Source organism: Euleptes europaea, chromosome 16 (assembly GCF_029931775.1).
Source record: "Euleptes europaea isolate rEulEur1 chromosome 16, rEulEur1.hap1, whole genome shotgun sequence".
In the NCBI taxonomy this organism is placed as follows: domain Eukaryota; kingdom Metazoa; phylum Chordata; class Lepidosauria; order Squamata; family Sphaerodactylidae; genus Euleptes; species Euleptes europaea.
Genome location: NC_079327.1, coordinates 45188755 through 45207965, shown reverse-complemented (window position 1 = coordinate 45207965; position 19211 = coordinate 45188755). Strand labels below are relative to the sequence as shown.

The 19211-nt window shown below is 41.1% G+C and overlaps 1 protein-coding gene across 1 annotated transcript; it reads right to left on the bottom strand.

Moving 5' to 3' along the window:
- Positions 1-934: 934 nt before the first annotated feature.
- Positions 935-16711, bottom strand: SYAP1 (synapse associated protein 1). The gene is made up of 9 exons (XM_056861912.1): positions 16528-16711; positions 11745-11863; positions 9991-10057; positions 6253-6326; positions 5843-5982; positions 4710-4852; positions 3812-3870; positions 3040-3187; positions 935-1220 (listed from the first exon to the last, which is right to left on the bottom strand). The coding sequence occupies exons 1-9, from the start codon at positions 16709-16711 to the stop codon at positions 1093-1095; spliced, it is 1062 nt and encodes a 353-aa protein (XP_056717890.1). The 3' UTR covers positions 935-1092.
- Positions 16712-19211: the final 2500 nt, after the last annotated feature.

The following is a 19211-nucleotide window of genomic DNA, read 5'->3' as shown; positions in this document are numbered from 1 at the left end:
TTCCAACACTTCTCAGCCACATCCACACAAACTGGGCCTGAATTTCTTGTTATACTTAACATCTGCCTTTCATGCTATATTGTTTATTTGAATAGGACTTAGGTGAAGAGGCTCACCTTAAAGTACATTGGACACCTTAACTTTTAAATAAAGAAATACTTTTATTACAGCTTTCTTTTACTGTGTTTTATGGTTTGGAACCTGTTTTAAGTTTTGCTGTTAGAAGCTGCCACAGGAAATTTTAGAGGCTGTGGGTAGAAATGGTTTCAATAAATAGTTTTACTACAATAACACCAGCTGATTTTCTTTTTAAAACTCAACCATTCTTATGATTCTCAAAATGGTCTACCAGTATATTCCCCAATTAAGTCACTGGAGATTTTATCAACAAAATATTAACATAACTACCTCGTTCAATTTACATCCTATTTATCGATATTGTACAGAATCATTGTTGCATGACAGTATTTATGATGTTGAGGCACTGAAGTTTTGCAAGAAGTGAAAATAAAAGTCTGATAAATATATACTATGGTGTCCTATTGTCATAAGTTCTAAGAAGAGCAAGTAGTCTGAAGCATTTTCATAAACTGTTATTTATAAAGAATCAAAATATTAACATGATGTGCCATTACTTTCATGAAAGAAATTAAATACACGTTCTCTATGTTTTACCTCACCACAGATAAGCTGTTCACAACATTTTTACTTAAACCGATATCCATGTCTACCTTTCTGAAGAAAACATCAAACAAAGCAATGTGTGCATCTGCTCTGGACCTCCCTGTCTCCCCTTCCCCAAAGCACTCAAAGCCTCTCTTGTAATTCCACCGATTTTCACAAGTGACTTGTCATACTAAGTGTGGAGCTCTAATGGGGAATACTTCTCAGTATCCCTAACAACACAGGTCCAATTGCCCTGTAGTCCTCTGGATGGCAGAGAGTGCATTTTCACAGAACAGTTTTTACACCTGATTACTTATCACCCAGAGCCTTATTTTACAAAAATCAATTTTGTGCCTGAAGAAAGTCTCTGAAGCAAGTATAAAAACAAGTTCTTGTCAGTTTTCAGTAAGCATTTAGGCAAAGTGGTTAATTTTCTCCCTGAAGCATTTCTTCTATTTCTTTGTCCCAGTTGTCATCTCTCTTTCCTGATTCTGTAACCACTTCATACTCTTGCAGCTCCTGTTGCAGTTCCTTTTCCCAGTCTGCAGTTTCTTCTAAACAGAAACAAATATCTGGGTCACTGGACTCTATAGTAAATCTCAAGAAAATTAATTGCAGCAAGACATACCTTCAAGGGACAGACAATGCTATTTCAAGACTAAAATAATGAACATCAGCAGATTCAACTTGGGATCAACTGTGAAAGAAAATCTTAGGGGACGTGGGCTAGCCCACATAGTTTTCTTTCCACATGAACAGTTCCAACCTTTCTTAAGCACACACTTGTATGGACAAGTATAACATGTCAACCAGGAGATTGTTTGCTGCTATCCATATCTGACCAGACACCTTTTTGTATGGAATATGCTGCTATTTAAAAAAAAATCCACCTACTTAGCCTATTAATCTTGTTCATATGAAAGAATCTTCAGGAAAGAATAAGACTGATCATATATAAAAACACACTGGGAGCCTTCAAATGTAAAAGGCAAACTGTGGTTTATGAGAATGAACCTCTGAAATACTTTGACTTGCATGTTCCTCCACCCTTCCTTACACATGGCTGACATATCGAAGTCTAAAGATTCCAACCCGTAGTTTATTACAAACAGTGAAATGCTGTGGTTTATTCTCTTGCCTGATTTAATCCTAATTTTTAAGAAAGAGAACAAACCACAGTTTTTCATAATTTGTGGATAGCAAACTGTTTTTAAAAAAATCTTTAATTATAGGAGCAACATGTACAAGGAGAAAAGTGGGAACCTGCAAGCTGGAGGGCCTCAGAAGTTTATTCTTGTAATAAATTACTATTTGTTTGGGGATTTTGTTACGTACATGCGTGGTGCAAGTAAGCTAGACTAAACAGTGCTAAACAAACAGTGCTATTAGTGAGTTGGAGTCTTCTGCCATTTTTCACCTGTTAATCTGACTTTAAGATGTATAAAATAACCCACTTTTGACAAGGTTAGTCATTCAAGATGCCTAATCCTGCTTACTCAGTGTTTTCCTAGAAAGTAAGTTAATAGATACCATACATCGGGGTCCCCAACCTTTTTAAGCCTGCTTTGGAATTCTTACACTTGAACAGTGGGCATAAACCCAAAATGGCTGCTGCAGGAGGCGGAGTTAACCACAAAATGTCAGAGTTTGGTTATGGTTATGCATTATTCCAGTAGTAACTCTTCATTTTTCAGGCAGAAGATGTGTTTAACTGGATGCCTTTAAAAATGAATACAGTGTTTTAAAATATTTTCTTCACTGTGTGACTGAAAGGAAGCTGTGGTATTGAAGATCCTTATGCTGTGGTGAGAGCTGCTGCCAAAGCAACATTTTAAAAGATATGCACAGCCAATCAGATCTCCAACGGCCAGTCAGAAGCCCTGCTGGACCAAAGCCCCATCTGGCCCCACCCACTTTTTAAAAACACTTGGTGGGTGCCAGGAAAGGTGTTGGTGGGTGCAATGGTACCACAGGCACCATGTTGGGGACCTCTACCATACATCTATTAATAACTCAAATTAGTGTAAGGTATTACGTTTTGCAACTGAGGCAAAGGAACACTAGCAGGAAGACAAATTTGTATTTTTCTTTTGAAGTAAGAAGTGAATGACTTTATCACACCATTTTCTATTCAAAGGTAGGCAGAATCAAAGAAAATACTGGGTTGGATCCAGTGAACTTTCCTCACTCAATCTTGGCCAATTCTCCTCCTTATTAAAAATCCCACTCCACATGGATTTGTAACATAGGTCCTCCAACACAGTCAAAGGGGATCCCCCTTCTTCCATTTTTCACCAGTGGAAAACCTGGTTGGATCTAACTCAATGGCTTTAGAGATGTAAATTATAGACGTAAAAACAATGTTCATTTTACCTTCCACTGTTGGAGTGTCCTCTTTTTTTTTGTCAAGCACAAGTTGTTCAATCTCTTTCCTTAAATCTTCCCGATTCAAACTGCACGCATCAAAAGCATCACTCACAAATTCTGATACACCTGGGCTGGTAGAAATTTCTTCTTCTTCCTTCAAATGTTAAAATGTAAGTGGAAAAATGTAAATATCGCCTTAGTACTCCTTAATGTTATGCTCATACATAGGGAGGGGGGAAACACTGAGGAAACAGGCACTGAATTTCTATACAGACTGAGAACAGGATGGGGTCTTCATGGAAAATTGTGAAACAGATTCCCTCTCTTCTCAGGTTTATGGGCATAAATTATCACAACAGTAGCAAAAAGGGCAGATAGTAGAGAAAAAGGAGGCCTGATGGATCCATCTGACCTCATGTGCTTTTTGTGCTTCTACCATACCAGACCTGCAAAGCAACAGCAAAGGCTACCTAGATTGTTAAGACCTAAGGAGGACTGGATCAGTACTCACAATGCAAGTTTTCTCAGGTGGGGAAATAGCACTGTGCTATTTGGAGGAGGCAAGAGGAAACAAATGCACTTTTTCCGTTTGCCTAGAGCAGATGACACAGGCAGTTGCCCAATTCAAAGGGTGGTCTGAAATGCTATGGCCACTCAGGTCCCTTAATAAACTTGTGACTTTTGCTTGAGAAGGAATTCTTTAGAACTCAGTTTTGACTGACCACAAACAAAGATATTTATGCTGTAGATGTTGATTAAGAGTATAGAATAGCTTTACCTCTTGAGGTTTTAGCTGAGACTTAATTGCCACAGGTGGGGTCTTTGGTCGCACAGTTTCTAGAAAAGACAAACAGAATTCCGAAGACTTATTTCAGTTTATGTGGAGCATTTAACGGGGTAAGAATTTAGTTTCAAGTGGTATAATTGTATAGTGTTATAAGCGCTAAGAAGTTGAGTTTCATTGGGCAGGAAAAGCTGTATTTTCTTGTTAAAGGAGTTCCATCTGCTAACTTCATCTTACGATTAGGAATCGTCAGCTTCTCTTAACCTCTAGCCAGATAAATTGAACTGTTAGTTCCTTTTAGTAACAGGTATAAGCGACTCTTGGGTGCAACTTCTCATGTATTTTTGAACACAGAGCACACTTGTTCTTGACAGAACATTAAATCATACACAGGCATCCAGAAGACATACTTGCAGAACACAAAAAATAGAAGTGAAGAAATACAGGGTTCAGATTTACTAAATCAATTGATATGTGAGCTAAACACCCAATCCTATGAGTGATGGATACATCGGGGGGTTTTGACATTTGTATTTCTCAGGGTTTAGTTTGATTTGTCTAATTATAGCTGCCTTAATAAAATGGTGCAAACCAACATGGTACAGTGGTTGGATTGTTGGACTAGGAGACCCAGGTTCAAATCCCCAATAATATCAGTGGGTGACCTTGGGCCAGTCACTCACAGCCTAACCTACCCAGAACCATTTATGCTCACTGAGAAAAGTTTTATAGTAAAACATTTTGTAAGAATTTATGCTGTGAAATACAAGAATTGTTTTGCTTTTTAAAGTTTCATATTTCTGGATTTCAAGTAAAAGACCTTTAAATAAGAGATCAGTAAAAGGGGTTGTCATCCAACATAGCAAGTTGTTTATGAAAATAAAATCTCTACCTGTCAGCTCTATACCTTCTTCACTGCCATCCTTCTCTTTTCTTACTGCTTGCTGTTGTGCAGCCAATGCTGTGAGTTGTGCGGACTGTTTAATTAGAGAGACGCGGTAGAAGTAATTCCTCCAGAATACCTCTTCCTTTACACTAAAGACAGAGATTGTATAGTTTGATAATGGTACTGATTTTATGTCAGCACAGTTGCTATGGGAAGTAAGCTTTAAGGGACTTTCTCTAATGGACAGAGAAATTTTTTGACATGGTTAACAGATCTAAATGCAAGATTGCTATGAAGGCAATGTCTAGTTCTACCTGGTAACACTAAAGACATTTCATACTCTTATGGGAACAGGATAGAGACATCATATATAGGGTGCCGTGAATATCCATCTGTAGCCCAATTTATGCAATTCTTTGCTTGATAGACAAAGGAAAGATTGCATATATTATGCCTGGGGTCCCCAGCCTTTTTGAGCTTGCAGGCACCTTTGGAATTCTGACACAGGGTGGTGGGTGCAACCACAAAATGGATGTCACAGAAAGTGGAGCCAGACACAAAATTGTTGCCATAGCTTACCTTCAGTCAGACAGTTAAGATCCATATGCACTGGTGGTAGTAGGTGGCAAAACACAGCCAATCAGAAGCCTTGCTGGGCAAAAGCTCCACCTGGCCCTGCCCGCTTCATAAAAACACTTGGCAGGTACCAAGAAAAGTAATGGCAGGCATTATATTGGAGACCCCTAAATTATGAGAATGGCTGTATCCATGAAGTACCCATACCTAGGTGTGCCTCTCAGTCAACACCTCTGTATTGACAGAATCCCATGATAAATTTTATAGTGGGTACTTTCACATAAAATTCTATGACCAATACATCTTCTTCAGAGATGGTCTAATAGTATCTGACAAACTCCTTTGTGACAAAAATCTTTCTAGAAATAATTTAAATTTAATATTTAAATGTGGTTTGTGGCTTTTACATTTGGAGTAGCATGCCATGAATTATCACATTTTTAATGTAAATGGAAAATAATGGAATATTACAGGATATTGATGAAAGTTAACACCTTAAACTTGAGCAGTTGCTATTTCTTAGTCAGCTGCACTCATTTAAGACATTTCTAAAGATTACTCACTGTTTCGGGACCAGATCAAATCTCATTCGGTTTAGAAGCTCATCTTCCTGTAGCATTACCATGGCAACTGGATACATCTGATCAAAGTCAAAATTAAACTGAACCCCTGCTGGTGGATCACGCAGAAAGTTTCTTCTGTCCTTTGAAGAATAAAATGCACGTCAGTCAAGAGTGTAAATATGTTTATTATGTCTCTAAAGAGCCCTCTGAATCCATTATTCAGCGAAGCAATTAGACTATTAAATAGTTCTGCCAGAACCCATAAGGAAAAACACCTTTCAATGAAAAACTGGTTTTGTTTTAGGAATTTTGTGATCCTACTACTTTAATTGGCATATAATATTCTAGCTTACAGTTCTGTTTTAAGAAATGACTGAAACACATATTTGCAAATAATAAAAAAAACTTACTGCTGATAAGGCCAGTATTTGTTGCTGAATTGTTTCTTCTTCATTGCTGTCTACCCAAGGAGGCACAGCTGCCTCTGTGAGCAAAAAGGGAATGTTTAAAATATTTGCAGGCAGTATTAGTAGAAAGTAGAATTACTGTTACCTTAAGTTGTGAAATGCCAGGATCCATCAGAAGAGCATTCAGCTTGGATAAAACTGTTTTTATTCTTTAATTTGTTGCAAATCTCAAGATGGGCATCAGAAAGCAATTACTGCGAGGCCTTTTTGCGTTTGCAGGAATTCTGACACAGGGTAGTGGGTGCACCATGGAGCACCACTGCAAATGTCTCAACAGTTTTAAACAGTTTTAATACCTGAAGATACGTAAAAAGCTGTGTATGCAACTTTGTAAGCCCTCTAAAGGCCTGGTTATGGGACTGAAATAGATTTGGTCACCCTAGTGGATGGCTTGCGCTGAGAGATGGACAGAGGGAATGTGACTCTGTTGGTTCTCCTGGACCGCTCAATGGCTTTTGATACCTCTGATCATGATATCTTTCTGAACCACCTATCTGGGCTGGGATAGGGAGGCACCGTTTTGCGGTGGTTTTAGTCATACCTGGAAGGTAGGTTTCAGAAAATGGTGCTAGGGAACTGCTGCTCAGCCCCTTGGGACTTGGGGTCTCACAAGGTTCTATCTTATGCTTCCAGCTGATCTCAGGGAGGCTGTAGAAACCATGAACCAGTATCTGGAGGCAGTTTTGGAGTGGATGCAGGCTAATAAACTGAAGCTTAATCCCAAAAAGACAGAAGTAGGACTGGTGGGCAGAAGGTCTGACCCTGGATTTAACGTGTCATGTTCTGGATGGGGTTGTACTCACCTTGAAGGAACAGGTCTGCAGACTGAGACCTATTGGACCTACTGCTGGATAAGCAGGTGGCAGCTGTGGCCATGAGTGCCTTTTACCAGTTTTGACTGGTTAGCTAGCTATGGCCTTTCCTGGGTAGAAAAGGTCTGGCCACTGTAATGCACGCCCTGTGTACATCTAGATTAGATTACTGCAATGCATTCTACATGTGGCTGCCCTTCAAACTGATTGGAAACTTCAACTGGCTGCAGAATGTTGATTGGAGTGGGTTGTAGGGATCACATCACTCCAGTCTTGGTCCATCTACACTGGCTTCAATTTATTTCTGGGCACAATTCAAGGTGCTGGTCCTGACCTTCAAAGTCCTATATGGTTTGGGACCAACATACCTGAAGGATCACCTACTCCATTATGAACCTGCCCAACCATCTAACTAAGGTCATCTTCAGAGGCCCTGCTTCGGGTGCCCTCACCTGATTAGGCAGGTGGCAACCTGGGAGAGAGCCTTCTCATTATACAACCAAACCTTTGGAACTCTCTCCCCAAGGAGATTCATGTGTTCCCTTCTATTGTCATCTTCTGCCAGTGGATGAAGCCTTCTTTGTTTTGTTTGGCATTTGCTCAGTGACCTCGCCTTCCTAATCAATGTTTTAATTGCTGTTTTTATTATTTGTATTTTAACTTTGTTTTTAATTATTTTAATGGTGTGGTGGGATGGTTGATTTCAATGGTTTTAAAAGGTAATTTTATCATGTATGTTTTAAATCGTTAGCTGTCTTGGTGGTCCTTATGAGGACAGAAGGCAGGATATAAAGAATGTGGGATATAAAGCTGGATATAAAAGTAAATAATGTTCTCTATGAGATAAGTAGCAGTTCCAGGCCAACCATATGTGCATATAGTGCATCGGTTTGCTACACCCAATTCTCAATGCTAAAAAGACCTTATACAGTAAGTACAGCTGTGCACATTCAGCCCAGTCACCACCCTCATAAATGTTTATCTAGGATCAAAGATCCCAATTATTAGAAATATTCTCAGTTTAACTGAACATATGCGAGCAATTTATCTGTGGAATAGAATAGTTTTTAAGCTTTGACAACTGCAAGCAGATGATCCTCGCTAGCCAAGGAGAGTGTTTTAACTTTCATGGTATTTCATGGCTATCTCTGTCACAGGAGTATCTCTTTAGATTTCCCACCACAGATATAATGCTTCCAAGCATGCTTATACTGCTCCCATTCATTTCAGTGGGGTTTGGCCAGCAGCATTTCCTGGTAATTTCCACCCCATATCCTTAATTCAAAACATGGACCCAAGTGTTTTTTTTTTATTTTTAGGAATACCAAAAACCTATTCACTTGAGAATGTAAGAAATCTGCTGCATAAGATCAATAGTCCATTTAGTTCAGCATCCTGTTGACCAACCAGGTGCCCTGAAGCATATACATCCAGGGCGCTGAGGCCTTCCTGATTTTGTCTTCTAGACCCAGTATTCAGAGATTTACTGCCTATGAATGTGGGCATTCTTTTTAGTTACCACGGCTAGCAGCCATTGATGGATCTCTCCTCCATAAGTCTGTCTAATCATCTTTTTAAACCATCTTTGCTGTTGGCCATCACTCCATCCTCTGGCAGTGATTAGTTCTTTGAGATGGTTGCAAAATGAATTTTTCTTTTCAGATAGAAAAATGACTTATGGGATGAATAAGGAAATGGCTCACAATAGTGGTAAAGATAAAATAGATGATTATTTTGGTAAGGATACTTGTAAAAGCAACAATGGGTGCCCTCATTATACTGTTTCCCCTCATATAAGTAGTACTTTAATGCTTTTTGCTTTACGGTTTCTAAAAAGCATCTTAATTTTTGCTCAGTTTTATGACAAGATGTTGTATGCTTTCGATTATACCACTTCTGGATAACCACTGGAATCTGGGATAACCAAGTTTGAACCCCTCATGGAAGCTTGAACACAAGAAGCAGCCTTCTACTGAACCAGACCCGTGGTCCATCAAAAGTCAGTATTGTCTACTCAGACAGGCAGCGACTCTGCAGGGTCTCAGGCAGAGGTCTTTTATATCATGTACTGCCTGTTTAATTGGAGATGCCGGGGATTGAACCTGGGACCGTCTGCAGATGCTCTACCACTGAGCCACAATCCTTCCCTGGGACAGTCACACAGGCTAACTTGCCTCATAGGCTTGTTGTGAGGAGGGAACAACGTGGGCTATTTTGGGTTCATGTTTGAGAGAAAGTCTGGGTATAAATTAAGTCAATATATAATAAGTATTTTAATAAACTCAGCTGTTTTAAAGCAATCTTACTTATGAAGATGGCAAGATTATTTTCGATGGTGATGGACAGCCCATCAAGTTGCAGTTGACTTAGGGCAACCCCATAGGGCTTTCAAGGCAAGAGACAAACAGAGGCGGTTTGCCAGGTCAGGGCTCATCTTCAGTAGTGATGTGAAGACAGTATAGCTTTTTAATTACTAGCTTCCATTAATAGTCCAAAACAAATTGCAAAATTAACCTTGTGTATCTGTGCTCGGAACCATCAGTAGAAAAGAACTAAACTCTTCTACAGATGACCTACCTCTGCATAAGATTAAAGAAAGAATGACATAAATAACCCTGTGCAAATTAACACAGTTTGCTTACAGAAAATAATTAAGACAGAATCTGCAAGGGTAAGCCAAACAGCCAGTAATTAAAGTGTTAATTACAAAGTATGACATTGCTACTCTTTGAACTCTCATCAGCATACCTCTAGCAAAAGCTAACAAAACAGCTATTAAAAAGCTCCATTTATGTCTTTGTCATTCTAGAAAATGACAAAGGATATGAGCGTTAGTTCAGCTTTTAAATTAACTTTATTTACACAATACCTGATTTTTTGGTGTGCTGCTGTTGAACAAATTTTTCTTGCTCCTTCTGAAAATCTCCTATAATTGTCTACAAGAAAAATTAAAGTTATTACAGAATGACAAAAACAAAAATGAGGCTAATCAGTCATAACATACTACAGTTTAAAGATTTTGGACATAATCTCTAAGCAAGAACTGCTCTTGGAATGTATGTGTATGGCCTTGAAATTCAAAGTCAAACGCAATAATAATATGTGAAGCTATGTTTAATTTTAAACAGTACACATCAGATGTGGTGACTTAAGTGCAGCTGCATTCCATACAAAGAGATATTCAGGATCAATACATGGCAGCATCTTTCCTGTCCTTTGCTCCTAACTGTGAGGTAAATATGGATGTTGCTCTCATGGGGCCTCAGATCCTGTTTCATTTCATCCACCAACTTAATTATCTGTTGTGGTGTATAGGGAAAAGGACAATCAGTAAGTTTTCCTCTCAGTTTAAGCTAGGGCAGAAGAAACCAACAGCATCTCAAAATATGAGGTAGAAAAACTGCTTGAAGATTTCTCCCTCCCTTCCCTAGAGCAAGGCTAACATAGGACACTAGTGGTATGGATGTGAGGGCGATCTGGCTGCGACATCTGTCACCCCATTGATTGCCAGGGTTGATTTGGCTGATCTGGCTGGCTAGGCGGGTGTCCCCTACCTCCCTCACCGCTCCATATGCATCCCTCCCGAAGCTGTGCGCTCGGTGGAAGAGGACGACCATCCCAGATAGACAGAGTGTATCGTTCTTCGGACACCAGTGGTAACCAAAATCTTATTTCCAGCTATGACAAACGATATGTAACTATAGTTTTTTATGCAAAAGTCATAATTCTGGGACAAACGTAACTATATCTGTATCAAAGAATACATGCTGCAATTATCCAGTTAATTTTCTGATTTTATCAATCTTTACAGCTAGAACTTTTTTTACTATCTGTGTCTCTTTTGTAGGTTATGCTAATAATGGCCACTGTTTGAAGTTATAACCGTTAAGAACTAAAATGCCCTCATGTAGATTAGCATCTCAAATGATATTGCTATACACTGAATCATTTTGTATATCATAGTACTTCCATGCTTGCTATGATTTCTAGTATATATGCAATAATGCAGCTAAACATTGATGTGACATGTTACATTTTGGTGTAGGAAATAAGGTACCTGCACAAGGATCATCCTATCTAGGCATCTAACACTTTGGATGTCATTTGAAAACTACTCTGAGGAGGAGGATTAGGAGAAAAAGCAGGGACAGAGATATTAAAGGAGAGGATGGAACAGCTGACCCATGAGATATTGGACAGAATTATACAGTAGACTGAACAGCTTCTTCCATCTTTATCTTAGAGACCAACAGGAGTTTCAGGGTAAAAGCTTTAGAGAGTCAAAGCTCCCTCCATCAGCTCTTGTTGGTCTCTTAGATGCTACTGGACTTGAATCTAGCTCTCCTACTCCAGACCAACACAGCTACCCTTCTGAAACGTCCTCCAGCTTGTGGCTCTTCCACTGGAGGAAGACTTAAATTTTTTTTTCAGTGGGTATCTGCAGCATTTCTTATAAGATTAATTCCATCCTTGCAATTGAACAAGTCAAATTCTCACTTATGCTGCTATCTTATTATTTGAATTATATTCCTAAATATTCCTAAAATGTTGGAAATTTTCAAGCAAAACATGCAAGAGTACATACCAGATTTCAAAATACACTATTTACAGTAGAGAAGGTACCTTATCAATGATAGTTTCTATTTTGCCTTCTTCAACAGACTTCTTTATTGTTTGTGCTGTTTCAGCCACTGATTCAGATATCTTTTTTGTGGCAGTAGTGGCAAAATTGAACAGATAACCTTTTGAAAATAAAAGAACATGTAAACTAAGGATACTTATATTTGAACTTCAGAAACTGCATTAAGCACATCTTATTTGGCATTTATCTGCATTCAGAGTTACTTTCAGCATATCACTTCCATGCACCACGCATAATAATCTCTCCCCCTGCAGATATGACAAATTCTGGATATGTATGATGCACAAAGGGGAATGTGCATATGCAGAATGTCAAGCCATACTGTGTCTTCTTTTCAGAGATACTGCATTTACAACTTGTGCTAAGACACAAAGCCAGAGTAAAGGAAGTTTTCTCAACTTTACAGATGCAGAATAAACTAACATTTATTAGTCATAGATAACTAGTTAAAATCAGGGTTCCATAATTTTCAGTTGCTACTATTAATTCAGGAATATTCCAATTACATGAGGACTACATACTATGTACAAGGCCAATGTGCCATATAATGACTTGCTTCTTTCAAATGGTGCTAGCTAGAGAACAAAAACTGAGACCACTTCAAAGATTCACTGAATAAAAAAGCAGCACCTTATATTTGTTTTTTTGTGTGTAGAAAATTATAACACAATTTTGGATGATGACAATCCCAAGATACCAATATAATGCAGGGTCAAACAGTTACACACACACACACATGCTTAGACTTTAAAGGTGTTTTTTAATTTAGAAAGCTAGTGTAGTAGTGGTTAGACGAGGGCTTGAAAAATCCCAGGCACCAGGACACCGTGACTCCTAGAAGTTTCAGTGTGGCACCTAATATTTTCATCAATGACTGCTGTAGCATCTCTCAGCAGTTTTCAGTCAGTATAAAGGACTGGATCCTACCAGGTTTTCCACTGGTAAGAAAAGGAGGTAAAATACAAAAAGGCTATTTTTGTGACCATGGGACCCACAGAGAAAAAAGCCATGTAGAACAGAGATAGAATAAGGAGGGGAACTGGCCAAGGTTGATCTAAACAGATAGTTGGATCCGACCCAAAACTTGTTTATCGCTTTGGATCAGAATATTTTGATGTATCACATAAAAATTAATGTGCATGAAGAATTTGTTGTTGCTTATTTGTAAATCTTACACCATTCAATGGTGGTGGATGAATCCATTCTTCACCTGTTGTTTTCTATAGTGGCTCGAACACTAAATTAAATGGGCTTTTTAAAGCAACAAGAAGTTTTGAGAAATTGAAGGAAAATTAGGATTAAAGAATATCTTTTTGTTTGGGTGATGACAACCTGGCTAGCCCCTATGTTTAGTTAAACACTACAACCCTTTTGTTATAGCTTCAAAGTATTGACAAGTCACTAACCTCAAACTTAACTCAGAGAGTGATCATAAGCAGATCTATTCAGAAGCCTGCTCAGGCCTACTAGATTAGGCTTGCTTTTAGGAAGTGGTCTTGGGATTACACTGTCAATGTGTCAAAATACATCCTTTTTTATGTTTATTTAAAGACCCCTACCTATCCTACTTTATCTGGGCTGGTCAATTTATGAAACCCTTACATGTTCAGAAACACCTGCACAGGTACATGTCCAAAGACACAAGTGCTATTTATATTCACTGCAACTGTTCAGGGTTAATCATTTTGATCAGAAATTGGAACTGATAGGCAATCCTGAACAAGCATAACATTCTGCTAGCAGTTCGCTTCAGTAAAATATCCAACAACTGCATTTCAGAACTGTTTTTTTTTTTAAAGGGTCTGCACTACAAGACCAGAAAAATACGTGCCTGTCATATTTCACTGCTCTTTTAGCAGACATGGGGAAATTCTCATTAATGACTAATTTATCTAAACATTAATATATGTCCTAATTACAGAACAGTGATAAATCTATGTTTTAAACAAATACCACTGGCACAGAATTTCATGAACCTTGATGAGAATAATCAAAATAGTGAAGTATGTTACTTTTTCCATGTATTTTGAAAACTACAGATGTAATTCAGAAAGCACCCCAGTAGCTCTTACAGCTGAAGAAGTCTCCAAAGTCAAATTACAAGAGGCATATAGAGTGACTCCCAGTGAGTTCAATGAGCTTACAAGTTAAGTGCATTCAAGACTCCACCTTTTAACTACAACCCACAATATATTTATTTTATTGAAATCCATGCCACTTCAACTAAATAAAATGAGCAGTAGACAGCTACCTCAAGTTATGATTGTGGGTACAACTTACTTGAGAGTAAGCCACCTTGACGTCAGTGGACTTTTTTCTGAGTAAAACGAAAATGAGGGCTCTGTTCAACAGGACTTACTACCAAGTAGGGTTACCAACAGCCTAAAAGAAAGATGTCCTATAGGGCCTTAATATGTGGAGATGGGCACCTGGAGCTTTTCACAGAAGGAACGTTATAAATCTAATTAATCATCTTTTTAAAAGACAGGACATTTTTTTTCTCCAGGCAGCTGGCATCACTATTTCCAAGTGGGGGTACGAGTATGTACAGAACTGCAGCTTAAGGGAGACCAGCGAAAGGATGTCTGAACAGGTTAGCTTAGGAGCTAAGGGGGCTGGGACGATGACACTATTTAGGGGCCGACTTGACTGGTAGCATAGAAACAAGGACACCTGCTGCACCGGAGGCGCTCGTGGCTCTAAGAGAGGGATGCTAACAGGTTAGAGTTAGTAGCGGGGAGGGCGGGAGCCACACGAACACACACGAAGCTGCCTTCTGCTGAACCAGACCCTCGGTCCATCAAAGTCAGTACTGTCTACTCAGACCGGCAGCGGTTCTCCAGGGTCTCAGGCAGGGGTCTTTCACATCACCTACTTGCCTGGTCCCTTTAACTGGAGGTGCCGGGGATTCAACCAAGGAATGTAATGCCCAGATATAAGGGCTGGTTTAGAACACTGTGTATTCATACGCGCACACTGGGAAGCTTTGGGAAGTTGGCATCCGGGAGCCATGAACCAACAAATCATGCTCTCTGTGCTTGGTACGGCCTTTCACCAGAAGAGAGCTCTGAATTACCTTCATCCTTAGGAATGTGTTTTCTAGTTACTAAGGTCACAAGACCTAGAACAGGCTTAGAGACAGCCTTCGGCCATATCTATAGGTTATGCTAATTAGAGTGAAGTAGACACTTAATGTGCATTGGTGCTTTTGTGTCTCAATCTGCTTGTCAGCAGCCATGGGCCTGCCCCTTGCGAATGCATAAACGATACCGACTTTCCTTTGTTTCTCGGGTGAGTAACTCTGCATCTTATTTGTGCGTGATTTCACCCCAGGTCTGTGTTTAGCTAAATAAAGAACTGTTGCTCTTTTTAACCTCCTCCTGTGTGTGTGTTAAGTGCCGTGAAGTCGCTTCCGACTCATGGCGACCCTATGAATGAAAGTCCTCCAAAATGTCCTATCTTTGACAGCCTTGTTCAGATCTTGCAAATTGAAGGCCGTGGCTTCCTTTATTGAGTCCATCCATCTCTTGTTGGGTCTCCCTCTTTTCCTGCGACCCTCCACTTTTCCTAGCATGACTATCTTTTCCAGTGACTCTTGTCGTCTCATGGCGTGACCTAAATACGACAGCCTCAGTTTAGTCATTTTAGCTTCTTGGGTCAGTTCAGGCTTGATTTGATCTATAACCCACTGATTTGTTTTTTGAGCAGTCCACGGAATCCGTAACACTCTCCTAGTTAAAAATATTGTCAAAGGCTTTCACTGTCAGAGTTCATTGGTTCTTGTAGGTTATCCGGGCTGTGTAACCGTGGTCTTTGTATTTTCTGTCCTGACGTTTCGCCAGCAGCTGTGGCAGGCATCTTCAGAGGAGTAACACTGAAGGACAGTGTCTCTCAGAGTCAAGTGTGTAGGAAGAGTAATATGTAGTTAGAAAGGGATTGGGTTGAGCTGAATCATTGTCCTGCAAAAAGTATCAAAGGTAATGTGCTAATCATTGTCCTGTAAGTATCAAGATAACGTGCTAATGCAGCATACAAACAAGGATAAAAGAACATGAAATATATTGCAGACTTGGCCAACCTGAGAAATCAGCAGCGGCTGAACATGGACTGACCCAAACAGGTCACAGGGTCTTATTCCAAGACACTGAAAAGACTGGACAATTCTACCAACTTTTTGACAGATTGCGCCGAGAAGCCACTGAAATTCATAAACATCAGCACAACTTTAACAGAAAAGAAGAGAGTTTAAGAATGAATAAGGCTTGGCTTCCTGTCCTGAAAACCTCCAGACTAACAAAGACTACAGTCCACAATAGCCATGCAGATTACCTTTGGATTTCACACATTGACAGATCACTTCAGGATACAATGGTTCCATATTAACATACCACACCCTCTTTAGCACATTATCTTGATACTTACAGGACAATGATTAGCACATTACCTTGGATACTTTTTGCAGGACAATGATTCAGCTCAAACCCAACCCCCTTCTGACTATATATTACTCTTCCTACACACTTGACTCTGAGAGACCCTGTCCTTCAGTGTGACTCTGAAGACGCCGGCCACAGCTGCGGGCGAAACGTCAGGAAAGAAAATACCAGGACCACGGTCACACAGCCCGGATAGCCTACAAGAACCAGTGAACTCTCCTAGTTGTCTTCATTGGACTCTATATAAGACAACATGGCACTTGAGGACCTTCTGCATGCCGAGCCTCAGAGGCCCAGCCACTGAGCCCCGGCCCCTCCCCGAACTTACTGCCTAGCCCCTTGGCCTGGTTGAGAAGCGGGTCCGGATCCACCTCCAGCTCCACCTGCTCCTGGGCCAGGGCCGCCGCCTCCCCCGCCTCGGGCGCCGCTTCTCCCTCCCCCTCGAGGGGAGGCGGCTCCTCTTCCTCCTCCGCCCGGCTCAGGCCGAGCCAGCCGCTCCAGCCGCGCAGCATCTCGACCCAGCGGCCGCCTCTCGCCTCACCGGCCCGACCGCGCGGCTGCGGCAGAAACAGGGCCTCGGGGATGAGGAAAGAACGGTTTGTTTCCGGAAAAGAACGTTCGGCTGCTTCCGAGCTGCGTCATCGCGGTGCGTCACACAGGAGAAGGGACGCTCTGCGCTGCCTCTCGACTTGCCCGAAGGGAGCCGGGCGTCGCGTTTGGCCGGCTGAGGGCTGCGTCGGCCTCCCACGTGGTCGTCCCCCCCCCCAATTCTTCCAATCATCGTCCTCATGCGTTGGTTTTTTTATTTAATTACGAATTTTTGGGCTTGCAGTGGTCATCCCCCTCCCAGTTCTTCAAATCACCGTCTCACTGCGTTTTTTTAATTTATTAAGAATTTTTGGGCTTGCAGTGGTCGTGTCCCCTCCCAGTTCTTCAAATCACCGTCTTACTGCGTTTTTTTTTTTTTTTAAATTAAGAAGTTTTGGGCTTGCAGCGAATTTTTGGGCTTGCAGCGGTCCCCCCCCCCCAATCCTTCAAATCACCGTCTTACTGCGTTTTTTTTTTTTTATTAATAATTTTTGGGCTTGCAGTGGTCATCCCCCTCCCAGTTCTTCAAATCACCGTCTCACTGCGTTTTTTTTTTTTATTTATTAAGAATTTTTGGGCTTGCAGTGGTCGTGTCCCCCCCAATTCTTCAAATCACCGTCTTACTGCGTTTTTTTATTTATTAATAATTTTTGGGCTTGCACTGGTCCCCCCCCCCAATCCTTCAAATCACCGTCTTACTGCGTCGTTTTTTTAAATTAAGAATTTTTGGGCTTGCAGCGAACTGTTTGACCCCCATGTTGTACTCCGTGGGTAGATTCGGCTGAAGAGTCTTTCTCTTACATCTAATCCGCTCAGCCCCACCGCCTTATTCAGTTTTATTAGGAAAATCTGTGCTGTTCGGGTTCAAATGGTTTTTTGTTTTTTTTTAATCGTGCTTTTGTAATTCGCTCGCTGGTGAACCGGATAGGTCTTAACGGCATTTGCAACCTGCTTTGAGTCCCGGTGAGAAAGACAGACTTCGCTAAACATAATTCGCAGTAGTAGAAAAGAGCAAGAGTCCAGTAGGATTTTAAAGACTAACAAACATATTTTCTGGCAGGGTGTGAGCTTTCGTGAGCCACAGCTCACTTCTTCAGATACAGCTAGAATGGGAATCCATCTGTCTTTTAAGTATGTCTCTGTTTTTAAGCTGTAGCTGAAGAAGTGAGCTGTGGCTCACGAAAGCTCCTACCCTGCCAGAAAATATTCTTGTGAGTCTTTAAGGTGCTCCTGGCCTCTTGCCCTTTTCTACTGTTGATTAGTACAGTTGTATTGTTTTTCAAAGGTTCCCAGTTCAAATTGCACTTTCCCCGTACTTTCACTTTATGCGTGAAATTTTCACCCTGATCCCGAAGGGGAGCAAGTCATTTATTTCCAAGCCAGGTTGCATCATAATGCACAGTGGGTAGCCGTGTTAGTCAGTCTGCAGTACTAGAAAAAGCAAGAGTCCGGAGTCTTTAAGGTTGCATCTTGACCGTGCAGTCCTGAGGACAGTTTCCTGGGAGCAAGCTCCATTGAATCGACCCTGCGTAGGATTCTGAGTAGACCTGCTTAGGGTCGTTGTCCTGCCTGCCGTTCCTGCTCCTGGGCTTTTGTTTCTTATAGAGGCGCCTGGAATAATAAGCAAGCAAGCAGGCGCTCAAGAGCCCTGCACTAGTGGATGGGACCGGCCTCTCTCGACCAGGCGGCCGCTTTGTTTGGATCTCGGGCCCCACCTAGCGGTCGCCGGGGGAACCGCAGGATGCGGACTTTGAGCCGCCGGCGCCTCCCCGCCCCCGCCCTTTGAACTGACCCGCTCGAGGGGAGGGGGAGGAGGGAGTGGCGGTTTGCGTCGCGTTCGCCTCCCTGGCCGCCAGGTAAGCAGCCGCCCTCCCCCCAGCGCCGCCTGCGCATGCGCCTCGCCTGAGGGGGGGGGGTCCCGGGGTCATGTGGCCGTTGCGACAACACTGAGGAGCCGGGTTGAGGTTGGATGAGGCCCTAAACAATTGAAGGTAATGGGGGCCCTTTATATGTCCTTGGCCAACAGCAGTATTTCTATATATAGTATTATAGCAGCAAGTGGGGGGTAATAGGGAACTGTGCTGGAAAATGATAATATAGGCCTACTACTACAAAATAATGATGAATGTTTTTCTACAGTCATTTTATAATGGGCCCATTGCTTACATGCTAGGAGCCTACACAACACAAAACACTGTTTCTGTGTCTAGGTTTTTATTTGTTTATTTTATTTGATGCGGAAGGTAATGGGGGCCCTTTATATGTCCATCTGTCCTTGGCCAACAGCAGTATTTCTATATATAGTATTATAGCAGCAAGTGGGGGTAATAGGGAACTGTGCTGGAAAATAATAATATAGGCCTCCTATTTGTTTATTTTATTTGATGCGGCCCTAAGCTATTGAAGGGAACTGTACTCGTAAAT